This window comes from Australozyma saopauloensis, chromosome 1 (assembly GCF_035610405.1).
Source record: "Australozyma saopauloensis chromosome 1, complete sequence".
NCBI lineage: Eukaryota > Fungi > Ascomycota > Pichiomycetes > Serinales > Metschnikowiaceae > Australozyma > Australozyma saopauloensis.
Genome location: NC_086131.1, coordinates 323,014 through 348,065, shown reverse-complemented (window position 1 = coordinate 348,065; position 25,052 = coordinate 323,014). Strand labels below are relative to the sequence as shown.

Genomic DNA, 25,052 nt, shown 5'->3' with positions numbered 1-25,052 from the left:
TGTAATCCTCAGGAGGAACGAGATCTCAAAAAGGCAGAGTCAACACCGATTTTGTCTTTGCTCTATTATTCTTTTTTGCAGATCTAGAATTAGTTCTGTTCCACGCAAATTTCGCCTGGTAATAGGTGACTGTGAGTTTGTGACGCCGCCGAAAGCCTTCCCGTAACGCGGTTGACATTGCCGCGCTAAGTCTAATGGATTATGGCAGAAATCATTTCTTGTTCTTGTGATGTAATGCAAGGCTGTGATGGCAGACCAAGTCTCGACCAAAAACCATCTGTCCAGGTTCTGAATCTGAGCCTATCGCACGCGTCAAATACTGCATTCAATATGTTCGTGAGTGCAGATAACTCAATGGCGGGCAGTATATGCAAATAGGAGACAGAGACAAGCTGCAAACCTCCTTGATGGCGGACTTGTATTCGTGAGTCCCTTGCAGTAGTCTTCACAGTCGGAATGTTCCTTCAGGGCGGGTCTCAGATGAGGTCACGCAGTCAATCAAAGATGAGTCCAGAACGATTCTTTAGGCAGTTGTCTTGTGAGTCAAATCGGGACTGATTCGGGCAGTTGATCTAAACTGGATCGATCGGCGTATCAGTTCCTCATTTTTTGGGGTGGGGAGTTATGGCAGTTCGTGCGGCCTATCTTTGATACCGAGCCGCATAGTCTCCACCATTAATCTTGCCCTTTATTCAGATACGGACGTCCCCTTTTGTAGTTTGACGGCTCTCTCCTTTGCACGGCACATACAGTGCGCTCCTAGAATCAGCTCAAGTCTCTCATACCTCGCTCTGTGGACTTCCAACGAACTTGAGACAAGCTCAATGTCTAGACTGCCTCATAACCTGAAACCGTTTTTTTGTGGTTTCTGTCGTCATCGTTAATCATCGAAGTCCTAAAAGCCGTTACGATCGATTCTGTATATCGTCAACGATAGCCTTGGATATGAGCATGGGTTTACCGTTCAAAGGTTGTATCTGCAGGTGAATCCTGAAAACGGAGACAGTCAAAAAAGTTTTTACGGGTTGTGTGCAGGGCGAAAACGTTTTTTTTTTTCTTTTTATTTTTTTCTTTGTCTGCTTTGTGAAGAAATTTTTCTTTGAATTAAATTAAACAAAATCTCGAACTAAAACTAGTGGGTCAGCTTGCCCCCGCAACTGCGGGTCTAGGACCCTGTCAGAGGACATACTCACCATTGTTTATTGCTTTCCTCTTCGGGCATTTAATTGTGAGTGCTTGAGTGTGCGCGAACCGAAAGCGAGTGCCTATTCCGCAACGGGATTGAAGTGAATGCATGAACTGTGATGGGGGGTCTAGATCGCCCCCTCTAAGCCTCGTAAAGCCGTCGGATTTAGGCTTCCGCTACACAGTGCCTTCGTCTTCACTACCCAAGTTGAACCATGGATGTTCGAGCGCTTCAAGAGCTGATATCCGATTAGCCGGGTTGATGACAAATAGTTTTCTTAACAAGTCAATAAAAAACCACCAGAATGTGAAGTTCCCAAAATTGATGATGTGGGAATTGTTTTGGTAGTTTTCGCTCAATGAGTAGTCAAAATTGATGTTCAAGCCAATTCTTTCGCTTATAAACAAGTCAATACGACTGAGCTGCTCAACACTGCGGATGAATTTCTCTGGAGTAGACTCTGTAGGAAACTTTAATCGTAGACTATCATCGTCATCTGCTTCGATCTCCCCTAGGATTTCGATGTCATCCTCGAAATCATCATCTGTTATGTCATCATATGAGCGTCTGTAATTGTCGGTAAACAACTTGACACCGCACTCGTTCTCTTTTTGCTTGGAACGTAGAACCATTTGTTTATCTATGCGAGACCCAACGACCTTTTCGATCATAGCCAAATGCTCAAGATTGTCATGGGTCCTGAAGACTGGCTCCCCAATCACTAGCTCTACCAATATACAGCCAACTGACCACATATCACATGGGAACGACCATCCAACACCTAGAACGATCTCAGGTGCCCGATAGTGCCTTGTGCACACTATTGACGAGTGGTATTCATCATCAAAAATTGCAGACCCGAAATCAATTATTTGAATCAAAGGATTATTTAAAATCCTTGAATACTTTGGAGCTTTCTCGGGTCGTCTTTTGTCTGAGCTGAGATTCAAGTTCATATAGCTTGACACAATGGTACTACTTCTCAACTGCTTTCTTTGATAGGAATCGTCATGAAGCAAGATGTTTTCCGGTTTGAGATCAGTGTGAATAAGATTGAGGTCATGGAAGTATGTCACTGACCGAACAAGTTGTTTAGCGATTGCTTGAATATGAGAGCCTGGATACGGAATGAATTTGTTATTCTCCAAGAAATCATATAGCGAGATTTTCAAAAGATCAGTCACTATGCAAATATGTCCTCGGTAGTCTAGGCATTCTCTCAAATGGATGCAGTGATTTCTGTTCTCATTGTCAAATTTCTTTAAGGTCGTCAATACCCTTAGCTCAATTCTAGCCGCATCACGATACTTGGCAATATTACGAATAATTTTGATCGCTACTGTCTCACGATTGATCTTGTCATAGCAAGCGACGACTTTTCCAAATGTGCCTTGACCCAACAACTTTTGAATAATGAATCTGTTCGCAAACAAATCATTATTTTTTATGATATAATGACCATCTTCATCATCGCATGGGGGCAAATTAAGCTTATGTGGGACCACATGAGTCTTAATGTTGCCAACTTTTGGATGCTGAATAATGTAATTATTTGGAATTTTCTCATAAAAGCAACGAGCTTGGGGAAGCTGCGGCAACGAATTGGTTCTTTGCTTTTTCTGATTGATTGCCAACAGAGGAGTAATTGAAGAGTCAGGGGTATCAGCATTGTTCACATTGAACATGTTGTATGCTTCCCAGACGTCTCTGTCAATAATATGAGAAGAGTCAGAGTTGTTGCGTTGTTGTCTGGTGTAAGAAGAAGATTTGAGTCTTCTCTCCTCCAAAAATACGACATCACTATCGTTACTGTCGAATACATCGTCAATCTCGTGATCCAAATCTTCGTCTTCCTCTAGTAAAGCATTCTCATTAGAGGCACCGTAGGATTGTAGATGCAACCCGCCGCAGTTTGAAAGACCCGGGTCAGAAGAATTGAGGTTGATGTTCATATTGAGATTCGGAGATTGGTTGAATTGTCCACGGGATTGAACGGAGTCATAGTTCTTGGAAGAGTTGATAGCTTCGTTCGCAGCAGCTTTGCGGCTTTGATCGAAGTTTTCACTGAACCCCCTAGGTCGCTTGCGGTTTGTAATGATGGACATCCTATCGTAATCACAAATGGTGGGCAGGTGGGTACGTAGTTGCTCGGAATTGATCCGCAAAGAGGAATCAAGAGGGGGGATATCTGGGAGCGTTTTGAACTGGTGAAACAAAGTCCAGACTTCGCACAATCACTCAGTAGAAAGTCACAAGAGAATTAAATTAAAAGGAAAAGGGGTATCTGCGCTACTAAGGCCTTATAGTCAGGTTCAAGGTACAGCAAACTAAGGTATCCTACCACGATAGCCACTGCACAAGCTGTCTTGACTCTGAACTCAGACAAACACAATCAACAACGAGCTTCTCAAGTGAGGAGAAGCTACTGCCGTTGAAACTAGTTGATTTTGTGAGGGTTTGGCCGACGGGATTAACCAGTAATGGTCGACGAAACACCGAGGCACTTGTATAGCTCTAAAATACGCTAAATTGAGCTAGGCAAAGCAATCCAAAGGCAGGATCAAATGCCGTAGAAGTATAAGAGTGAAGGATACGTTGGGTATGATTTGTAGGGTCTGGAGTGGTTTGTTTCGAATGATGTTGTGGTGTCACTGTGACTTCTGGAGATAATTAAACCACCCCGTTGGTCGTGTTGGAACCGGACGTAGGTACAGGACTAATCTGGGTCTAATGACTATCGCAAGAATGGCTGGTTAAAATAGGCACAACGGAATGTAGCATTAAATTTTGAGTCAGAGTTGTCGGCGAACTTAATATTTTTTTTGTGTTATTCTTCTCGTCACTCTTTCAAGATTTGTGTTTTGTTTAGCTCGACTACAATTGCAATGACACACTTGCGCTTATCGTTTGTTGGGGGATAGTTCATAAAACACCAATCAGGAAATTATAGTTTTGGCTTAGAATAGGGTGAACAATTCTCACATGATTAAATGATAACGTGTTTTTGTTGTTCTTTTCCAAATATATTTGGGTGATTTTCGTGATGCCTGTTTTGTTGGGCTAAGGTAATCAGTTCCACAGTGCCAGGATTTGGGCATCGAGTTACCCATAATATTAAGTCATGATGACGTGTCGCAAAACCTGTTTTAGAAAATGTGTTTTTTGTCATTTCATTTTCGACTAGTGGTTTTAGACTGACATTACAGTCAGCGTACTTATTGGCTAAGCAACAATTGCTTTCAAGACTAGTCCGAGCGTCACTCCGGTAAAATGCTGGTACTTCTCAATTGACCGAGTTCCTCTTATTCATAGACTTCACTGATTTCACACCATTCCTCTAATTTGTGGACGCAATTGACCGGCTCTACACTGGCGAGGTACACGAGGACAAATGGTCAATGATGAGTCTTTCAAATCTTTCGAAGATTATCAAATGTAACACAAAACTGTATCAGGAAGGAAACTTGTGGTGGGCGCATTGGACTAATAACCATTATCGCAAAGCCTACCCAGACGTCATTGGAGATCGAAGTCACTGCAATTAGTCTATTGGTCTATCCACTAAGTCGCGTCTCGTTCAAGAAATGTTCAAAGATATCAATTTTAACGATTGTGTCGTTTTTGCCAATTATGGCCACTCTAACCTGAACATTTATGACTAAAGTCGGCCCAAATAGGTGTTGTTGGTGGGTGAATTCCTCTTCGACACTGCGTTGGACTTGGAAATTGTTGACCTAATTTAGCCACTCAGCGCGATATATCTTCTATGCCCCGCATCAAACTAAGCAGGACGTCTCTTCTTCTCATGACAATTCCTCATCATTCTTTCCCAAGACTCAGAACCTTGGCAAGATCGATTCAGTCTCCGAATTGTCATAACTAAGTCCAACTTTTATGCCTATATTCTGATGAATTCTACGAAATATCTAATACCGCTCTACATTCAAGTCGCCTGAGCAAGATAGGCAGCTGCTAAAATCTTTCGGTAGGCCATAGCCTTAAACGCCAACGGACTCTATTTGGACCAATTAAACAGACTGCTCCAGGCGGGGAGGATGGATTACCGCGGCTCAATCATCGATCGAGCATCGGATTTCGGGGTCAATTCCATAAAATTTCGGCAATCGTGTCTCAAAAGCAATTCTGGACTTCTTTGGAAAAAGACATACGTTCGGGATCCCGAACAGGTCTTGTTTGGTGGAACTCCATTGAGCCCGAATCCCGGCACCTCGGCTATATATGTCACCATGCAAGTCGGAAAACGTGGTGACGTCTCTCTGTTCGGAGTGTATACAGTCCGGAGTCCGCCATATGCGAGACCAAATACTTACCTGCAGACCAATTTGACATGGCCTGGGTGCTTTGGTAATATTGTTGAAGCCTGTTCCTCAACTTCGAAACGGTATGGAACATCATTCCTGCAATTATTGATTAAATTACCAAAGAAGATCATTTGCACCTCGTGTCTTTGTAAATGTCTAGAAGTGAATTGATACTTTAGTGCCGTTTGTACTTGTGCGGAAGTGGCCTTGTAGTGTTGCATAGACTATTTGATGGCAATGCCTGTAGTATCAAGTAAGAGACAACCATACTTAATTTTTGGAAGAAAATCTCGGGACTTTGCAAATATCGCAGTCTCTAATTTAAGTTAGGGAATACTCGTGCCCCTTTTAGAACAATACTTTTATGTTTCTTCGCCTTGACAAGTGTCCATTTTGAATGTGTTATAGCCGAGATGCTTCCTGGTTTGAAGGCATGAAAGTGCAGGTTGGTCCAGAGAGAATCGAATTAGAGTACAAGGATGTTCAGAGTAAAGCTTGCGATCAAAGTCAGCCTGGGCGACAATTGAGTAATTTTTTATCGCTCTTTGGATGAGTATGTGTGATGTTGAAAGATTGACCGCTTTCTCTCCTTGTGGAGGGAATTAGAGCAATTATATTAACGGCACATACTCAGAATTAACATTTTTTCCATTCTGGGAGGGGTTGCCTACACAACTTCCATTGGTTGGTCTGCTGGTAATCCACCATACATGCAACAGCTCCTACCAATAAATTAGAGTCTCCCAGAAAAGGGATCCAGAGTAAAAAAAGAATCTGATTCTCCATTACCAATCATGCTGCTGCGCCTCAAATATTCGAGTGCAATTGCCAAATTATCCACGAACACTGACTGACCAAAAAATCTGCTTCTAGCTTTGCTTTTTTCTCGAACATTCAAAAGATGATCACCTATGCGCCGCCTGGGACCACTTTTCTCCATACATGTGGCACCGCAAGGCGATATATACATACAGTCGCGGTGCCGACAGTGTACAGGACACGTTAGCAGATACCCAGTGTCTGCACTCCTACGTAGGGTACATGGCGGGCAATGCAGGCCTCCTGCCGGACCACACTGCATACACGCGCTAGGCGCATGATCCCGCAGTTTTGCTTGTTTGTGGCGGATTTCCTTCGCTCACGGCCTATTTTATGGGGCTCATCCTACTACCCTGGTTCCTGTCGTAACTTCTTTTTTTCTTACCGCTTCGATAACGGCGTTGGCACTTTTCAATTGTATTCTGATACAGACCGTGCCTTCTAGTAGTATAACCACCCATACCATCTCCATCACCGCTACCTTTCAATTTCCTCCACCATTGCTCCAATATCTAATCTGAAAATAGTACTCTAAGTGTTTGGACCAACGACCCCCAAAAAAATAATTTTTGACTTCGAGTTTGCTATGTCTAATTTTTTGTGAACCATGCCTTCATCTTCAAGCAGACTCAATATCAAATACCTTGAAAATTCTGATGAAAAGGACTCCAGTTCTGACTCGCACTGCTCACCCAATCGTGTTTCCAACAGTACCGACAAGCCCAAGAGCCAGACCCACCACCACCAAAAGGAGAAAGTCGATTCCAACGAGCTGTCCAACGACGCTTCCAACGAGACCTCTGACCTGGACAACAACGCTTCTGACGACCGCCAACCTTGCGCTTTTGTACTGCAACCCATGCAACACCTACCAGAAAACAGCGTCGACAAGGACACGTCGGACATGCCGCAGCCGCCTCCATCGGCCAGTTTTGCGTCCCCACAGCCGGAAACGGGTTCTGACGGCACCCTGAAGTCGACTGGAGACTCTGTTGGCGCAACTGATGAGACTGGCAAGACCACGGCATCCGAAGATGCCATCAGTAAATTGAGCAAAACAGGGCTACAGAAAACCTTTTTCTGCAAGATTTGTAATCAGGGATTCACCCGGAAGCACAACATGGTCTCTCATGAGCTAATACACACCTCTCTGAAGCTTCACCGCTGTGAAATCTGTGACATTCTGTTCAGACGTATTCATGACCTAAAACGGCACGAGAAGCTTCACACTGGTGAGAAGCCATTCCAATGTGACAAGTGTCACCGCCACTTTGCCAGAACTGATGCGTTGTCACGCCACTTGAATTCCCCAAACGCTTGCACTGGCAACATCTTGCGTGGCCAAACAAATGAGCGCGCGACTTCGAGGGACATCGATGCCAGTGTGAGTCCTTCTGTTAATGAAGAGACGTCTGTTACATCTCATCAAGTGACGAATGATACCTCCGCATCTGCAACCAACGAAGCAAGACCTGACAACACTGGATCACATCAAACCCAATCATCGTCCAATTCTTCTAATGTAGGTTCAACTTTCATTGGCCAAGGCGGTGCCTTGATGAACTCAACTGGTGTCTCTTCATTGCTGGCGAGAGAAGATGTCGAGATCCTCAAGACTCCTAAGGACACTGCTATGTCCCACAATAATCAAGATGGCTCGTTTCCTTCGTCTTCCTTAAGTAGCGGGTCCATTGATTTGCCTCAGTACGAGTTAAACAAATGGCGTCCATTGCAGTATCATGCGGGCCAAGAGCCTCCCCAAGAGCATGGAGAAAATTCACAAGACGTTAGAAGCGAACCACTGAGCGGAGCTGATAGCACTGAATCTTCAGGGGGTCATATTCTGCTCCGAAACCCCACCAACGGTGCCAGAAAGGACTTCCCTAAAACCACCACGACCACCACCACTACAACTACCATGGAACAAGGTAATGGCCCCATGAGTCAAAAGTATTTGCAACAAATGACTGCACGAGGAAGAGATGAGATTGTTCCCCGTCAAAGTTCGAATTCCGATCGTCATTTTTACCACCATATTCACTACTATCACCACCACAATTACGAGGGTTCCCACCCATCGCAAAGAAGACAGTATCCGCCACATGCACAGTTGAACGGCTCTTATAGTATGGGAGCTGAGTTAAATCATGAAGGTGCTTCGGGACGTCCCCCTGTGGCTCGCCAACAACGCATGATAAGCTCGGAAGGTCTAGGGCAACCTCATGGAAGTCAAAAGCGCCTCATAATCAATCGGGGAATGCCACATCAAAAATCCTACCCGGATCAAAATTTTCCAGAGCGTATTCAAAGAAACGGTGGATATGAGAGGGTGGATAACGCAGGCGGTAGCTCTCAATTCCTTCCCGTGATGCCAAATTCTGAGAGGCAGCATTGGGAAACTCAAAAGCAAATGGAGTTTTCAAATTCTCAAAGCGACAATAGTTTAGATTCGGCAGCTAATCGCTCTTCACAGCAGCCTCCGCATAATTTACAAGCCCAGCAGCAACACCAAGCTGTCTCTGAGTCGCAGAAACAGCAGGGCTCTCATAGAGGAGAAGACGGCATTCCAATAGACAATCCAAATGTGCACCGTCATCTCTCTGATGGATCCAAGGGCTATGCTGCACCGCAGAATCGTCAATTTGAAATGATGAATGGCAAAAGATCCTATGTATCAATGGAGAAGTATGAGAATCTCATGAACTACGCAAGCAATTTGCAAAATTCGCTTAGCACACTTGAGAACAGATTGGTGGCTTTGGAGTCCGAGAACAATCGTGACAAACCAAGTTCTTCCGAGAGGCAAAGCAGTCGCCCTGAAAAAAAATCTAGAAGATCCGGAGCCAATGCAGGTAATTAAGGCCTGGATCTCTTCTAGTGACGACTACCATGAACGGGTGAGATAAGTGGTCGCCTCCGACCATTCATTCCGCTTGATTTGAAAGCAAATCAATGATTGTATTTTATAGAAAATTAATGGTTAGGTGTTAGTCAACACGTAGATGATGTATAATTTGTGTTAGTAAGATACTGGCTACAGAGGTGATGATTATCTCAATTGCGATCGAGGTAACTGAAACTATCTAGTGTATATTCACAACTGTGTTCAAAATCGAAGAGTCAAAAAACAGCCACCTACCTAGAACCCACTCAAGCTCCTATATACTGTAGCCAGATAGTGCTTACAATAGTGCGCACACTGATAATGTGGCCGCAGAACTTTCTATCCAGAAGTATTAAAAAAAAAATGAAACAAAAAATCCAACAAATTTATAAACATACAGAATTCAAATTAATTTTCTATAGGAAACCCACAGAATACCTGGAGCCACGATTCAAAACCCCGTCAGACCGATTTTCCTTTCGGGAATGCAGACCAAATGAGCCTGTCACTTATTTATCACACGTGACCACGCTTATCTACTTTCCCTTTTTATCTTCACCCCTTCTGTACCCCAGTTTACTCTACAACATAGAATAACCTTTTTCACATCAACACACATCAATTACCAAAAACAGTAATCAGTAGGCTTACTAATTCCCAGCTATGAGTGCTCATTCAGGTCAAGACGAAGATTGGTCGATTATATCCTCTTCCTCTGATTTAGAGGATGATCTTTCTTCTTCATACCACAGGGACGCAAATCATCACGATTTCGGAGAAGAAGGTCTCCGCGGCTTGGATAAGAGTTTAGATAAGTCCCAAACACAAAGCGTGTCGTATGTGTACGAAGGAAACACCTGGGTTAGAAAGGATAAGTCCTTTCCTGACCTGTCTCTCCACACTATCACCACTCAAACTGGTGTAGATCATGCCGCTCAAGAAGGAAATTCTCCGCAGTCTGCTCAATCCGTCTTGTCTGGCGATTGTTCTGAGTCTGTCAATCTGGAAGGGAGAGACTCGAATTTCGGTGGCAACACCAATTGTGGCGGCATCAAGGGGAAAGACGCTCATGGCGCTTGCGTGGTAAGAAATACCAGTTCATGCAATCTTTTCAGCAGAGTTGACAGCGCAGTGAGATTTGTGTCTGCGTGGTATTTTGATTTGACTCTAGGCGCCATCTTACGTAGGCTTCATGTCATGAAGAGAACTTGTGGCAACGACTCTAAAACTCAGAACTGCACCGTAAAAAGAACCTCGCAAAAGGTTATTAATGGAACAATCGATGTTCTTGAGTTTGCCTCACAGTTCAAGGAAATTTGGCTCTACCAGACTATGTTGGTTTTTGTGACCATCCTAGCGTTCTTTCAAATTCATCTGAAGGTGACATCGCCAAAGGAACCCGACTCGATGTTCACTCAAATTCAGTCCTGGGTCAACTACCCTGCCTGGCAGAATGTCTATGAGAAAGCAATGTACGAGGATGGACCTGTTTCGCACTCGTTCTTTGGGTTTTCAACTGCTGGGCCAAAGAGATTGAGGGTATTGCGATACTACGACCTAGCTCGCCAGGAATGCGCACCTTTAATAAATAAGGCTCTGGGTCTTTCGTCTCGAATTATGCACCACGCACAGGGTGTATGGCCTCAAGTCAAGCAAATGGTAGTTGACCACTGGCCACAAAACCCACATATCCAGGAGAGGTTGTTAATTCTGAGGAAAGCACTCTACCATTATACCAAATTATCGAAATCCGCCGCGGCCAATTTTTGGGCCCAGCATCTGCCCTTCGTGTATCACCTACGTGACGAACTGATGAGCCAGGCTACCCGGATGTTCAAGTTGTCTTGTTTGACAGCCAACGCCATATTGAAGGATGGCAAGATCTACAGTTCAAGGGCAATATCATCTGTCAAAGCGTGGGGAAGCTCGAACATGGGAAAGGCGTCGTTCTTTGACTTCAATTCTTTCAGGGATCGTTTTGGCCAGGAGAACAATGCTGTAATGCTGCCCCTCAATAGATTCAAACAATCCCCAGGCTACACCTTTTTGGCAAGGGCATATCAATCTCTCACCGAGAAGGTCGTTTGTGCCTTCAAGTAATATGATCTACGCGAGACCACATGATTCCCGGATTTCACTACCAGTAGGCCAGCTCGCGCGGCTCGCGCGAATGGTTTATCCAGAGGTGGAGTTTGCACTTATGTAATGGCCGGAGTTCCGGCGGAACCAGAGGCCTGGTGCAACATTGTTTTTTTAATTAGTTTCTGTTTAAGGTATTTGTCAAATATATTCGATTTTTGTCCATGGCCATTCTCTCACACTTGTCTTTTGGCCGATCCCCAGTCTAGCTGGGACCTGCACAGAGAGTCGTGTCTTGCCTGCCTCGTCCAACTTTCCAACTCCATACTACTCGCTCCACATCTAACCAAAACCAAATGGGTATGTAATCACAAGCTCCTCGATGGATAGTCCCACTCTCGTTTTCCTCTACTAACAGCATAGGTATTCCTAAGTTCTTCCGATTCATTTCGGAAAGATGGCCCTTGATCTCTCAGGTAGTCGAGGGCACCAATGTTTCCGAATTCGACAATTTGTATCTTGATATGAATTCCATTTTACATACGTGCACCCATTCCAACGACAACACGCTATCCAGAATGACCGAGGACCAGATGTTCGCCGCTATCTTCAATTATATAGATCACTTGTTCGACATCATTAAGCCTAAAGAAGTATTTTATATGGCTATTGACGGTGTGGCCCCAAGAGCTAAAATGAACCAGCAAAGAGCTAGAAGATTCAGGACTGCTTACGAAGCCGAGGAGAACTTGAAGAAGGCAATCAAAGAAGGCGCGCAGATTCCAAAGGAAGATCCCTTCGATTCCAACGCCATCACTCCGGGAACTGAGTTCATGGCCAAATTGACCGAAAATTTGAAGTACTTTGTCCACAAGAAAATGTCCGAGGATGTTAGATGGAGTAACGTTAAAATCATTTTGTCTGGCCATGAAGTGCCAGGAGAAGGTGAGCACAAAATCATGAATTTCATTAGAACTATGAAATCGCAAGAAAACTATAACCCAAACTTGAGGCATTGTGTCTACGGGTTAGACGCTGACTTGATCATGTTGGGTTTGGTAACTCACGATACTCATTTCTCTTTACTTAGAGAGGAGGTCACATTTGGACCTAGCTCTCAAAGCAAAAGTGGAGACGTCCACGACCAAAAGTTTTTCTTATTGCATTTGTCCTTATTGCGTGAGTATATGGAGTTGGAGTTCGCCGACTTGGAGACAGAAATCTCCTTTGAGTACGATTTCGAGAGAATTCTTGATGATTTCATCTTGATTATGTATGTTATTGGTAACGATTTCTTGCCTCATTTGCCCGACTTGCATATCCGCAGTGGTGCATTCCCCTTGTTAATAGGTGCTTTCAAGCAAAGCATAAGACACTTAGATGGCTATTTGAACGAAGGAGGTAAAATCAATCTTCAGAGATTGGGTGTGTGGCTCGACTACTTGTCCGAGTTTGAGTTAGAGAACTTTGAGAGAAAGAGCGTGGACATTGACTGGTTCAACAAGAGACTAGAAGATATCTCTCTTACTGGTGAAAAGAAGAGACAACGTACGGGCAAGCTTCTCATGCTCAAGGACGAAAAAAAATTGGTTGGAATGATCCAACCATGGTTGCTAAAACTCGGTGTGAAACCAGTCAACGAGCTTGTTGAATTGGCCAACACTGACCAAATGCCCAACCTCAGCTTACCAACCGATGTGGTTGAACACCACTTGGAATTTTTGAAAAAATTTGCCTTGGAAGCAAATATTCTTATAATTCATTCGCGTTCTCAGAACACTTATGAAGCTATGATCGATGTCGATGGTCTTTCGCCTTACGAAACAGCCGAGGAATACGAAGCGAGAGTCACTGATTTGAGAAAGATTGTGAAAAAATATCAATCCTCAAATCTTTTCGCTACCGAAGAGCTCATGAAAGACACGAAGGACTTGTACGACCAGAAGTTTGTCGACTTTAAGGATAATTACTATAAAGACAAGCTTGGGTTCTCGTTCCACAACACAGAAGAACTCACTGAAATGACAAGACATTATGTGGAGGGCTTGCAGTGGGTTTTGTACTATTATTATAAGGGATGCCCATCTTGGAATTGGTATTATAAATACCACTATTCTCCTCGTATCTCTGATATCTCCATTGGACTCAAGCATATCTTGGGACAGACTGATCCGGAAATCAAGTTTGATTTAGGTACACCGTTCAAGCCATTCGAGCAATTGATGGCCGTTTTACCTGCTAGATCTCGAAAGTTACTTCCACTGGTCTACAGACCCCTCATGACGAATGAGCACTCGCCTATCATTGACTTTTACCCTCATGAAGTCAACATTGATCTCAATGGAAAGACAGCATCTTGGGAAGCCGTTGTGTTGCTTAGTTTTGTTGATGAGAAGAGATTACTTGAGGTTATAAAGCCTGTTGAGGCCAAATTGAGTCCTGAGGAAGCAAAGAGAAACTCTTATGGAACCGATATTGTGTTTATCTTCAACCCACAGATCAACTCATTGTATCCATCTCCATTACCTGGTTTTTTCCAGGACTTGGAAAATGACAAATGTTACGAAGAAAAACTTCCTCACACTGAGGTTGATCCAGATTTCAAATTCAAATTGCCCGAAGGCGCTAAATTGAAGACTGAATTGTTGGCAGGGTTCCCATCGTTGTACACCATTCCTTTCTCCTTCAAGCTTGCGCTCCTGGAGGTAAAGGTTTTCAACTTTCCTTCTAAGTCAGAGTCTATGAATTTGACATTGGATAACATATGGGGCGATCTCTCAATTGAGCAATTCACTAAAAAATTCATGGGAAAGATTGTCTATACCAATTGGCCATTTCTCCAAGAATCCAGGGTCACTCAGGTGTGGAATTCCCAATACAAGTTTGAATCTGTTCTCAATGGCACCACCAGAAGCATTGTTTCGACTGAATTGACTAGTGAGGAAAGACAGATCTTTGCTCAAAATAACAGAGATTTGAAGTTCACTTATGAGAAAACCAAGGCCGTTTTTATTGGAAAAATTGAGTGCCTTGTTTTCGTTCAACATGTGACAGGTTTGTTCAGGAGCAACAAGGGTGCCTACATCAAGGCTTTTGCTAAGGAACCAGAACCTTTCCCCATGCAAACAATCGTTGAAAGCGTCACCAATCAAGATGAGAGATTTGCAATCAAACCTCCAATGCCAGTTGACCAGGAGTTCCCTCTTGGTTCCCCCGTTGTCTTCATGGGTGCATTTGCTTATGGTTGCCCTGCGACGGTTGTTGGATACACCGGTGATGACAAATTGAACATCCAGATCAGCAAGATCCAATCTCAATTGGAGCCTGCCATCGGTAAGAAGAGACTCAAGATTGAGCAAACTGAGATTAAGTACTTACCATCTTTCGAAGTTGCCAAGCACTTGAGAATCACTGGTTTATTCTTGTCAAAGATTACTGGATCTTTCATGTTGAAGGACCGTAATTCGAAACTCAACGTTGGTTTAGATATCAAATTTGATGCTCGTAGACTTAAGGTGTTGGGCTTCACTAGAAAATCACCAAGGTTTTGGGAGTACTCTCCGTTGGCAATTCAATTGCTCAAAGATTACAAATCGAAGTTCCCTAAGATCTTCCAAAACTTGCAAAGCATGTGTATGCAGAAAAATGGCCTTCCAGACGCTAGCGAATTAGCTTCTGATTCTGAGATCAAAGACTTGATGAAGTGGTTGAAACAGAGAAAAGCAGATATGCAGAGGGTCTCGTTGGAATCCGAGTCGTTGACTAGATTCAGTATTGCTGCCATCGAGGACTACATGGAAGACTTCATTAGCAAGCCATTGCCTCTTGCTAACAAGGATGTCAAGGGCGTTCCTCAGAGAGCTGTGATCAATCCAAGTGTTTCTTATCAAATCTTGAGCAGCCAAAGATTCGAGCTTGGTGACAGAATCATCTATGTTCAGGATTCAGGAAAGGTGCCTCAGCTTTCAAAGGGAACAGTGGTAGCTATCAACACTTTGGGAACAAAGACCTCGCTCTCTGTTGTTTTTGACACACCTTTAGTGGGTGGTAACAACATGAGTGGTAAGTTAAAGACAAACCGTGGTACTGTTGTTGATTCTTCTCTAGTCTTGAACATTACTGATAGACAATTGGTCTACCATTCAAATGCTTCAAAGACAAAGAAGACTATGACTGAGGAAGAGAGAACCGCGAGATTCAAGAAAGCTGAAGAGGTTAGAGGCAAGGCAAAGGAGACAGAGAAAAAGGATCAAAAGTCGAGAGGAGCCAATGAACTTTTGGCTTTGTTGCACAAGAAACCCACAGAAGAGTCCTCTGAGAACACGCAAGATTCTACTGATAAACCTGGAGCTGCAGAATCTAGAAGCGATAACACTGACGCTTCTACAACCGATTCCTCTGCTATCAAGCAGATTTACGGCCAGATTTACTCTTCTGTTATGAATCAAGGACACGTCCCACCTCCACCCACTTTCGCACCTCATCCTATTCCTGTTGTCCCTGGTATTCCGCTTCCCCCACAATTCATGAATCAACCGCCAGTCCAGCCTATTCCATTCCATCCACCACCAGTTCAACGCCCGCAATCGAGCGGCAGCCCTAGTCGTGGAGGTTTTAAAGGAGAACGTGGCAGAGGCAATGGTCGCGGTAGAGGTAGAGGTGACTTTAGAGGAAGAGGACGCGGAAAGCCTTCGTCAAAGGAACAAGCTACTCCTTCTCCATAGCTTTTAGTACTCAGACTTTGAATCTCTATGTTCTAGTTTACAATAATGAACTCTCCATTCTATAGTTGTTACAATATATGGCGATGCAATGACTTTATGTATGTATGTACAAGAAAGGATAGCGACAAGCTCCTATAGACAGATTTTCACGAACAACGTTCCGAGAACAAAATAATATAGTATCTACTTCTTTTTCTGGTTTTTTTCAGCACTATCCTCGGGTAAATTGGTCAACCCAAGTGAATCCCAGTCCGAGGTATCCATGAGCTCGTTGTCCATTCTGCACTTCAAATATCTCTTGGCCATGACTCTGCAGTTTGGCGCATTTTTATTCTCGGTGTACTTCATACACTTCAAATAGTCCATCATTTGTTGCTTACACTCTCCCAAATGATCTAGAGGAAACAGCCCTCTTTCGGGGGGAGTTGGGGTCCATGCTCTAAAATTGCCTCCTATTGGTTAGTTTGAACAAGCTAAGCAATGAGTAATGAACATACCAGGTGCTCCACTAGCCATTATAGTTTATTAGTAGTAGTATATACCTTGAATCAGTGTGGGGTGATGATTACAAACTATGTACAAAAACAAGGTCGAAACTTTTGTGAGCTTAAATTTAGGAAACCTTACATTTCGTGTTTATGACTACATTCTTTAAATTAATTTCGTTGCATTGTGATCCTAACAGTTCTCATAATATGGCAGCCAGCGCTCATATCCACCAAAAGCAGTGGGAAACATAAAACACACATTTAATGCTCGAATTCTGGGAACATGTTTCTTCTTCAAGGACCAGAAGGAACGCTGATAGTAATCTGTTGGTATCCTAAATCGCCGTGTGGAATTTTAGGCCTTGTCTCTCTTGATTGGGAGTTGCATTTGAATTTAATAAAGTGGATCTTGTTGGTGAAGTAGTAAAGCATATCTGTCAGATTTTAGTGTAGATAATATAACAGAATTTAAACTTTGATATGGCAAATGATAGATATTTATATATGGAGATAAACCGTTGTACTTCACAATAGATAACCCCGAATGGTCTACCGGAGACCCGATAAGATAACAAACTACCATGACCCTTTGTCCGATAATCAGAGATACAGAGAAAGGTAAATAAAACCAAAAGATCCCCCCAAACCACAAAATTCTTTGCTATTGACTACTTGGCTACTCACGTTACATCATTTGAATTACAATATCCAACAATTACGAAACCGAGAGTGACAGTTCGATGATACCAGAAATCACAATTGTCTAGATGAGAGTTGCAAAAAACGAAAATCCTTTCAAAATCTTTAATCTCGTCCTAAATGGTCCAGATTGTCATAACGAATGTTAAGCCGATCGGTCAAACTAACATGCTGGGTGCGGAACTAATACGCACCACAAGCGCATAAGAGAGGAGTAAATGGAGCATCGTCATACAGCCAAAAGCCGATGCGCACATTGACCAAACTAAACAACATTTTTAGAAACCCAATAACCCGAGAAGCTAATGATCCAAAAATCCAAAATTCAAATTATTTTTTGCAATTTTTGCTTCTCTTTTTCGTCTCCAGGGGCAGAATCACACTCCTCTGATTGTGTGAGTCGCCTCGGGCTTAACGCGCGGGCGAGCGGAGGTGGCCCTATCGACCTGCCTCGCTGTTTACAGGCGCTAGATCGTACCTCGCTTGAGACATAATTGCCGAAGAGGGTATAAAAAGCGAAGTCTTTGGCTCGTTTGCAACTACAATTTTCGTGAGTGATTACTTCCAATTGTCTTGGGGCGCTATCCTTTTTTTCCCCATACGAATTTCCCCAGGTTTTGAGTGCTGTCATTTGGCTGGATTCCCTGATCGGGGCTGTTTTTGCGGAGTCGGCGAGTGCACACTAAAGGGCTCACTGCAATTTCAGTGCCAGCCGAAAAACTCTTACTATTTATTTTGATTTTCTTCCGTTGGAACCAAACACAAAAGAAAATAGCTGCATAGACAAATCAGGCATATACTAGCATATTGCTGTCTATTCATTTCGAAGATCCTTAATTTATTTGCTTCCAGCTCCCTCATTTTGTTGAGAAGCTCGTGCATGGATATTTTTCACTATGTCCACTGATCTAAAAGCCAGCGAATTGTTTGGCCAGTTCGCTCTGGTCAACAATGAAACCAATGAGAAATTTCTCTCGTTGCCAAGCTTCACTTCGTTGTTGTCGCCTTTTCCAAGCGACTTGCCCAAGGAAGCCTACGCGTTACTCTACCTCATGGCCGACAAAGACAAGAAGGGCTACGTCAATGAGAAAGATTTCGTTTCCTTTCTCGGCAACTTGACTGACACCGATGGTGTCTTCAAAGTTGTGTTCCAGTTGATTGGTGACGGCGATAAGAAGGTTTCATATGCTGCATGTGTCGAGGCACTCAACAAGTTGAACAAATCAATCGACCCAGAATACCATATGAAGAGTAGAAAGTTGAATTGGGCTTATTTGGAACGCTTCTTTGCTCCAAATGGTGAGATCGACTTCTTGGACTTCATCTCCTTGATCAACAACTTGCCAATGACCAAGTTGATTGGTGGATTTGAAGTTCTCTCGGGTAGATCCGCTGTCATCAGTAAAGATGACATGACCCATCTTCTCTCGACTAACTTGGGACACAAGTTGTCCATCAAGTTGAAGAAGAACTTGAACACTTTACCTGAGTTTTTCAATAAGGATCAGTTCACGTTGGCAAATGTTTTGATGGTGTACAACTGCTTGAACAAAGTGGATTTGATTAACGAAGTTATCGCTAATACCCCACCAACTCAGAAGGATAAGTCCGATATTTTGATCAACAAAAAGGATTTACACGACCACTTGAACCACCACTTGCTTAAATCATCCAACTTCCGTCCTATCACCACCCCAGAATTGGACATGTTGTTCTTTTTAATCGACCGGAACGAGGAGTCGATCCCCAGAAGAGAATTGATCTCCTTCTTGAACCCAAACTACCTCAACAATGTTCCAACTTTATATTCCATGTTCGAGCATCCAGCTGCCCAGCCAGTGAAGGACGATAACTTCTCCTTGTGGCCTATCTTTGACTCATTGTATTCGTTTTTCTTGGGGTCCATCGCCGGATGCGTGGGTGCTACCGCAGTGTACCCTATCGATTTGGTGAAAACAAGAATGCAGGCACAGAAGCACAAAGCCCTTTATGACAACTCTTTGGATTGTTTCAGAAAAATCATCAAACTGGAGGGTTTGAAGGGTTTGTACTCCGGTTTGGGTGCACAATTGGTTGGTGTCGCACCTGAAAAAGCTATCAAATTGACTGTGAATGATTTGATTCGTCGTATTGGTACCAATGACGATGGCTCCATTACCATGCCATGGGAAATTCTTGCGGGATCCACAGCTGGTGGTTGTCAAGTCATTTTCACTAATCCTTTGGAAATTGTCAAGATTAGATTGCAAATGCAGGGTGGTGCTACCTCCAAGAGCTTGAGCCCCGGTGAGATTCCACACAAGAGATTGACTGCAGGCCAAATCATCAAGCAGTTGGGACTCAAAGGTTTGTATAAGGGTGCCAGCGCTTGTTTGTTGAGAGATGTTCCATTTTCTGCAATCTACTTCCCAACATACGCTAACATCAAACTTCATTTGTTCAATTTTGATCCTCACGACCCAACTAAGAAACACTCTCTCAGTACCTGGCAACTATTGGTATCTGGTGCTATGGCTGGTGCCCCTGCTGCATTCTTTACTACTCCAGCCGACGTTATCAAGACCAGATTACAGGTTGAGGCAAAGAAGGGTGATGTCAAGTATAGAGGCATTGCTCATGCTTTCAGCCATATTTTGAAAGAGGAGGGAATCTCTGCATTTTTCAAGGGTTCGATTGCCAGAGTTTTTAGATCTTCTCCTCAATTTGGTTTCACTTTGGCTTCTTACGAGCTTTTGCAAAGATTGTTTCCTTTGCATCCTCCAAATACTAGAGAATCCAACTTCAAGGCTATCAGTGGATACCCAGGTGTTTACAATTTGACAAATGACCAAGTGTACAACACCGACCCCAGGGTGTTCTACTTGAACGGAGACCAATTCAAGCAAGCTGATAAAAAGCCTTTATCAAATGCATTGATCACTTTGCCAGCAGACTACGTTTACCGTTCTGCAGATGCCGTCAAGTTATTGATGGATATCGACTACAAATTTGGTAACTTTGACTACGGTGCCTACAAAACTTACGTTAAAAAATAGAAGTATATAGACACACTTATGTGCCAATGATGTCCCTAACGCCCTAAAATACACTATATGTATTATTATCTATGTCCTCAAGCTGTAGAATGATGGAACTACTTCATATCCATCTCTTTGAATGCATAAGTCCCATCACTCTGGCAAATATAATAAACGCCTCCCAAACACTCAAGCCGTGGCATCAGGACCCGCCTGCGACACAATCCTGTTTTAAGTTTGAGACGCTCTTGAACTGATGTTTTGTAATTTACAATAAAAAGATTCTCCCTCGACTCTTCCACAACTAGCATCCCATCAAGACTTTGAATGAGAGGTTTCACCTCGTTACCATTATGAATGCTGATCGGAGAGCCAGAATTCTTGATATTGATGATTTTAGAGTCGAAATCGACAGTGCGAATTTCACTTTGAGTGACAACATCAATACGTAACACAGTCTGAATATGGCCTGATGGTCTTTCAATGACAAAGGGCCGACAGAAGTAGGCATATATGACTTGTTTGAACCTCGTTCTGGCGAATTGTTTTTGAATCGAATCAAAAACAAATAGGCCTGTGACTAAATTGAGGCAAACGTATTGTCCAACTTGCTTCAATTGAGCATAGTGCAAATAGTTATCATTGCTAAAAAATGGCACTCTGTGTATATCTACCACGGTGAAAGTGGCCAAGTCAAAATTGACAAGATACTCTCCCCCCAAAAGAAGATGCAAAGTATCTTCATGGAACAGGCCCAAGAAGACTTTATCATGCTCGAAATCTATCGAATTACGAGGAAGCTTGCTCTTCAAGACTGCTATTAGCCTTGCAGTGACGTTCTCAAACCGGTAACGGCCACGAACGCATTGCCATCGCAGAAGAGAAGAGAGCTCGTCATTACGACATAGCACAAATTCGCCATTGCTCTGAACATCTCTTATAGGTCTTGAATCCGTAGTGTTTGGAGAGATGTGATGTACTCCTAAAGGCATTCGTCGAAGGATCTCCTTATCTCGAAGAGAGGATACATCAGTAAGGAATATTGTCAGTCCTTCAGAAATAAAGACCTCGTTTTCATTAAGTCCTTCCCATATTGCCCCATCTTTAATCTTCTTTAAAGGTAGATGGCGGAGAGCATGTTCGAGTTGGGATTGAGGTAGTAAGAGAGGAGACTGTAGCCCTAATCTGATTTGCAAGAGCTTTTCGCTAAGATCAAAGCAAACGGAACGTTTCTGAAATTCTCGACTCAATTCGTATGGGTCTTCTGCCCGTCTCTGTCGCTTCAATGAGATGATTTTCAGAAACTCCCGCGAACGGTTTTCAGCTCTGATCGTGTTGTTGTGATAGGAAGAGTTGATTCTTTGGTCTCCGTTGACTATTCGAAAGTATTTTTTCTTCTCCTCATCGTAGTAAAACCCTGGGAGCTCCGGTGTTGGCATTACGTTGTAGGGTATGGCCTCAGCTTCTTTAAAGGTAGGCCATCTCTTAGAATTACGTACGAATAACCATATCTCAAAAAATTTCATTTGATTTATTAATTTTGGACTAGCTGATGTCTCGGAATAAAATTGATCTATAGATTATTACCCTTTTCAGTTCTAGCAAGGAAAGAGCAAAGGCCTACTCGTAGTCGTATTCCGTGTAGCTTTCCTTCGAATTCTTTTCAACCAACGAATTGATTTTAAGATCATTTCTCTTCGTAACGAGCCTCTGCTCGAATCCATTTGACCGATCAATACCATCCCAAAAGTGACCAGCAGAGATATTAAATCTGTTCACAGGCTGAATCCCTTTGTCGTAGGTTGGACGTCCTGTACTGGAAACCTCTACCTTCTCTTCTTTTTGAGAGAAAGCCAGTAGCGGATCATCGAATTGTTCCTTTCCCTTCATAAGAGATACATACTCTTCACTTGATTTCGCGACATCAAATCTGGTTGCATTACTTAATTTGTATTCGTCTGAAACATTCTTCAATTTGTCTATGTCTCCTGTATTGAGATTTTCTTGAAGCTGTTTCGCCTCTTGTTCTGCTTTGGCAGCCTTGTCAGCCATCTCGGCCCTTTTGCCTTCAATATCTATAATCCGTCCACTCTTGTCTCTGTAGATAGTTTCTCCTTGTTCTAGAAGTTGGTTCGTGGTGTCTGTATTGCTTTTAGATGCATTATTGGCAGATTCTGTAGAGTCATTCGTGTTAGAAACAACCATTCCATTATCAATGCGCCTAAAACCTTTGTTGGCCTTAGATGAACTCTTTGGTTGTAGAACAATCGGCGCATCCTCATTTTCTGGATCCTCTAATTCTGGTCGTAGAGGGGTGGTTTCTTCTATATGAGTGGTAGGAAGAGGAACAGTGCCTACAACAACGGCTGTAGAGTCGCTAGTGTCATTTTGATCCGATAGTTTGTGGTGCGATCTCTTTTTCTTTTTCTTCTTCAGCTTGTCTGTATCAGACGTCAGTAGGTATTTGGATAAATAATCGATTCTAGAAGACATAGTATCAGTTAATGTGCATGCCATACTTGGGGTAATAAGGCGTCACAACTGCAATTTACATTAATCAAGTATATCATCTGGCATATGCCTATATATATATTACACTACAATACTAGGAATTAGTAGAGACTGCGCTCATTTTCTGTCTAGATCTGGGTGAGTTCTTGCCAACTCATTGTGAACTTGTGCAACGACCTCACAAAGCTCCATAAAAAGCTGATATTGGTTTCTAACAACATCCACTATATTAGAAATGTTGCTGGAATCATCCGCATATGTCTTTTCCAAACCGGAGATCGCAGCCACACTGTCGTTAACGACTGCCTCGTAGCAGTCCATGGTCTCCTTGTACTTCTTCACCTTCTTTGCAAAGAACTCGTGAAGCTGGAATGAGGAAGAAAGCTTCGTACCGGGTGTGGAGAGCTGTACAATAAGATGCATTATGTTCGAGATATCATTGGTGAGCTCGTCGTTGACAGTCTTGAGAGACTTTAGGTGCTCTGCGTCGAACCGGAGTGCTTGGTTGATCGATGAGAGTTTTGAATGTAAGAAATTCACATCGTTTGGAATAGAGCGAATTAATGAGTCATGCTTGTTTAGGTCCCCCTTGAGTGTTTTTGCTATGAGATGTTGCTGGTCGATGTAAGCATCAAGTTGAGTCAACTCTTGTTTCAAGCCAGGCGGAAGATCCCCGAATCTAGTCATTGCTGTTAGCTGTGGACCTTGAGATTGCTGTTGCTGTTGTTGTTGCTGCTGCTGCTGCTGCTGCTGTTGCATTTGTCCGCCAAACAATGAACTTGTTCCGGCATTGTTTCCTCCAAACAAGCCACCGCTTTGAGTAGCTTGTGATGATCCAAAGAGGCCACCAGTGTTGGCGGAGTTTGTGTTGGTACCGCCAAAAAGCGAGCCCAGTGGCTGAGTTGAACTACTTCCACCAAAGAGAGGTTTATTCTGACCTAAAAGACCTCCAGTGGTAGTTGAGGATGAAGCTGCATTTTGCTGACCAAACAAGCCACCAGTAGCTGGAGCCGAATTTCCTCCAAACAAACCGCCAGTTGCTGGCTTAGGAGCATTGTTTGCATTTGAGAAGAGGCCACCAGTTGCTGAGGAGGTATTGTTACCACCAAACAAACCCCCTGAAGCAGCGGGAGCAGCCGCATTATTATTGTTAAATAGGCCACCGCTAGGAGCAGCAGTGTTGTTGTTTGTGGCGCCAAACATTCCAGTCGATGTTGAACTAGCAGGGGCAGCGCTACCAAACAAACCTGTAGGTTTGGAAGCAGTGGACGCAGTGTTTCCAAACAAGCCGGAACTGGCAGAAGGAGCGGTGTTTGTGTTTCCAAACATACCGGAACCAGTTGCAGCAGGTTTGTTTGCGCCAAATGGCGAGGCTGCGTTTGTATTGTTTGCGAGAGGGTTTTGGCCAATGAGGCCGGATGTGCCATTGGATCCAAAAGCAGAAGAGCCGCCGGAATTGGAGTTTCCAGAGTTGCCAAAAAGACCTCCACCAGTGGAGGCTGGCGTACCCGATGCATTGCCAAACAAGCCTCCTGGTTTCTGTGTTTGGTTACCAAACATGCCAGTGGACGTGCCTGAGGATCCTAAGCCGCCAGTGGAGGAACCAAAACCGGTGGTGCCTGCTTGAGTATTGGAACCAAAGCTGAAACCCGACGTTTGGGCAGCTCCGTTCATTTCGATGTAGTTGGTGAAGTCTGAAATATGGTAGACAAAAAATGCGAGACATGCAGGAGCCTGTTGTATCTCGATTCGAGGATAGCGAAATAAAAGAAGTTGGGAGAAATCTTCATTGCAAAAAATAGGACTCAATTTATAGCCCGAAGTCAATTCTCGCTGCTGTTGTCTCCCAAACTTGATATCTTGCCCTACTCTGATTACCTGATGAGGTATTAGTAGTCAAGTGTAGTATACTATACTTAATCATATAAAAAAAGAAATGCTTAGTATGATGAGATTGATGAGACACTTTAAAGAAGATCGTTTCTTTTTTCCGAGCAGTAAGTACATTGCCATGTCCGTTCAATTGAATGTATTATTCTCATGGTGGTAGTTCTATCAAGCAAATCAGTGCGATTTGCCTTCATCACAGTTTTTTATAAAATAATGCTAGACTTTACTTCGCGTAGAAAAATGCAGGCATCACATAAAAGGATTTGCACGAAAACTTCTGATTCATGGCAAAAAATCAAGACACGATGAGCTCACATCTTGTTACGACTTCAGGTACTTGTCATTTGGACAAGAAGACAAACTGTTGGCTGTAAAGATGAATCGTTTTTATAAATCAAAGATTAATCTTTCACCTGAATCTCTACCTGTTGGA

At 43.3% G+C, this 25,052-nt stretch overlaps 9 protein-coding genes across 9 annotated transcripts; 4 read left to right on the top strand and 5 right to left on the bottom strand.

The window, feature by feature from the left end:
- Window positions 1–1,362: 1,362 nt before the first annotated feature.
- PUMCH_000165 (uncharacterized protein) lies at window positions 1,363–3,291 on the bottom strand (the record flags this gene model as incomplete). Its single annotated transcript, XM_063019259.1, has 1 exon — window positions 1,363–3,291. The coding sequence occupies one exon, from the start codon at window positions 3,289–3,291 to the stop codon at window positions 1,363–1,365; it is 1,929 nt and encodes a 642-aa protein (XP_062875329.1).
- A 3,643-nt stretch (window positions 3,292–6,934) lies between these two features.
- PUMCH_000164 (uncharacterized protein) lies at window positions 6,935–9,187 on the top strand (the record flags this gene model as incomplete). The annotated part of the gene is made up of 1 exon (XM_063019258.1): window positions 6,935–9,187. One exon carries the CDS (start codon window positions 6,935–6,937, stop codon window positions 9,185–9,187), a length of 2,253 nt encoding a protein of 750 aa, XP_062875328.1.
- A 687-nt stretch (window positions 9,188–9,874) lies between these two features.
- Window positions 9,875–11,311, top strand: PUMCH_000163 (uncharacterized protein; the record flags this gene model as incomplete). The annotated part of the gene is made up of 1 exon (XM_063019257.1): window positions 9,875–11,311. The coding sequence occupies one exon, from the start codon at window positions 9,875–9,877 to the stop codon at window positions 11,309–11,311; it is 1,437 nt and encodes a 478-aa protein (XP_062875327.1).
- Window positions 11,312–11,814: 503 nt separating this feature from the next.
- On the top strand, window positions 11,815–16,014 carry PUMCH_000162 (uncharacterized protein; the record flags this gene model as incomplete). Its single annotated transcript, XM_063019256.1, has 1 exon — window positions 11,815–16,014. One exon carries the CDS (start codon window positions 11,815–11,817, stop codon window positions 16,012–16,014), a length of 4,200 nt encoding a protein of 1,399 aa, XP_062875326.1.
- A 183-nt stretch (window positions 16,015–16,197) lies between these two features.
- On the bottom strand, window positions 16,198–16,383 carry PUMCH_000161 (uncharacterized protein; the record flags this gene model as incomplete). Its single annotated transcript, XM_063019255.1, has 1 exon — window positions 16,198–16,383. The coding sequence occupies one exon, from the start codon at window positions 16,381–16,383 to the stop codon at window positions 16,198–16,200; it is 186 nt and encodes a 61-aa protein (XP_062875325.1).
- A 1,714-nt stretch (window positions 16,384–18,097) lies between these two features.
- PUMCH_000160 (uncharacterized protein) lies at window positions 18,098–20,236 on the top strand (the record flags this gene model as incomplete). Its single annotated transcript, XM_063019254.1, has 1 exon — window positions 18,098–20,236. One exon carries the CDS (start codon window positions 18,098–18,100, stop codon window positions 20,234–20,236), a length of 2,139 nt encoding a protein of 712 aa, XP_062875324.1.
- Window positions 20,237–20,334: 98 nt separating this feature from the next.
- On the bottom strand, window positions 20,335–21,744 carry PUMCH_000159 (uncharacterized protein; the record flags this gene model as incomplete). The annotated part of the gene is made up of 1 exon (XM_063019253.1): window positions 20,335–21,744. The coding sequence occupies one exon, from the start codon at window positions 21,742–21,744 to the stop codon at window positions 20,335–20,337; it is 1,410 nt and encodes a 469-aa protein (XP_062875323.1).
- A 94-nt stretch (window positions 21,745–21,838) lies between these two features.
- On the bottom strand, window positions 21,839–22,735 carry PUMCH_000158 (uncharacterized protein; the record flags this gene model as incomplete). Its single annotated transcript, XM_063019252.1, has 1 exon — window positions 21,839–22,735. The coding sequence occupies one exon, from the start codon at window positions 22,733–22,735 to the stop codon at window positions 21,839–21,841; it is 897 nt and encodes a 298-aa protein (XP_062875322.1).
- Window positions 22,736–22,846: 111 nt separating this feature from the next.
- Window positions 22,847–24,403, bottom strand: PUMCH_000157 (uncharacterized protein; the record flags this gene model as incomplete). The annotated part of the gene is made up of 1 exon (XM_063019251.1): window positions 22,847–24,403. One exon carries the CDS (start codon window positions 24,401–24,403, stop codon window positions 22,847–22,849), a length of 1,557 nt encoding a protein of 518 aa, XP_062875321.1.
- Window positions 24,404–25,052: the final 649 nt, after the last annotated feature.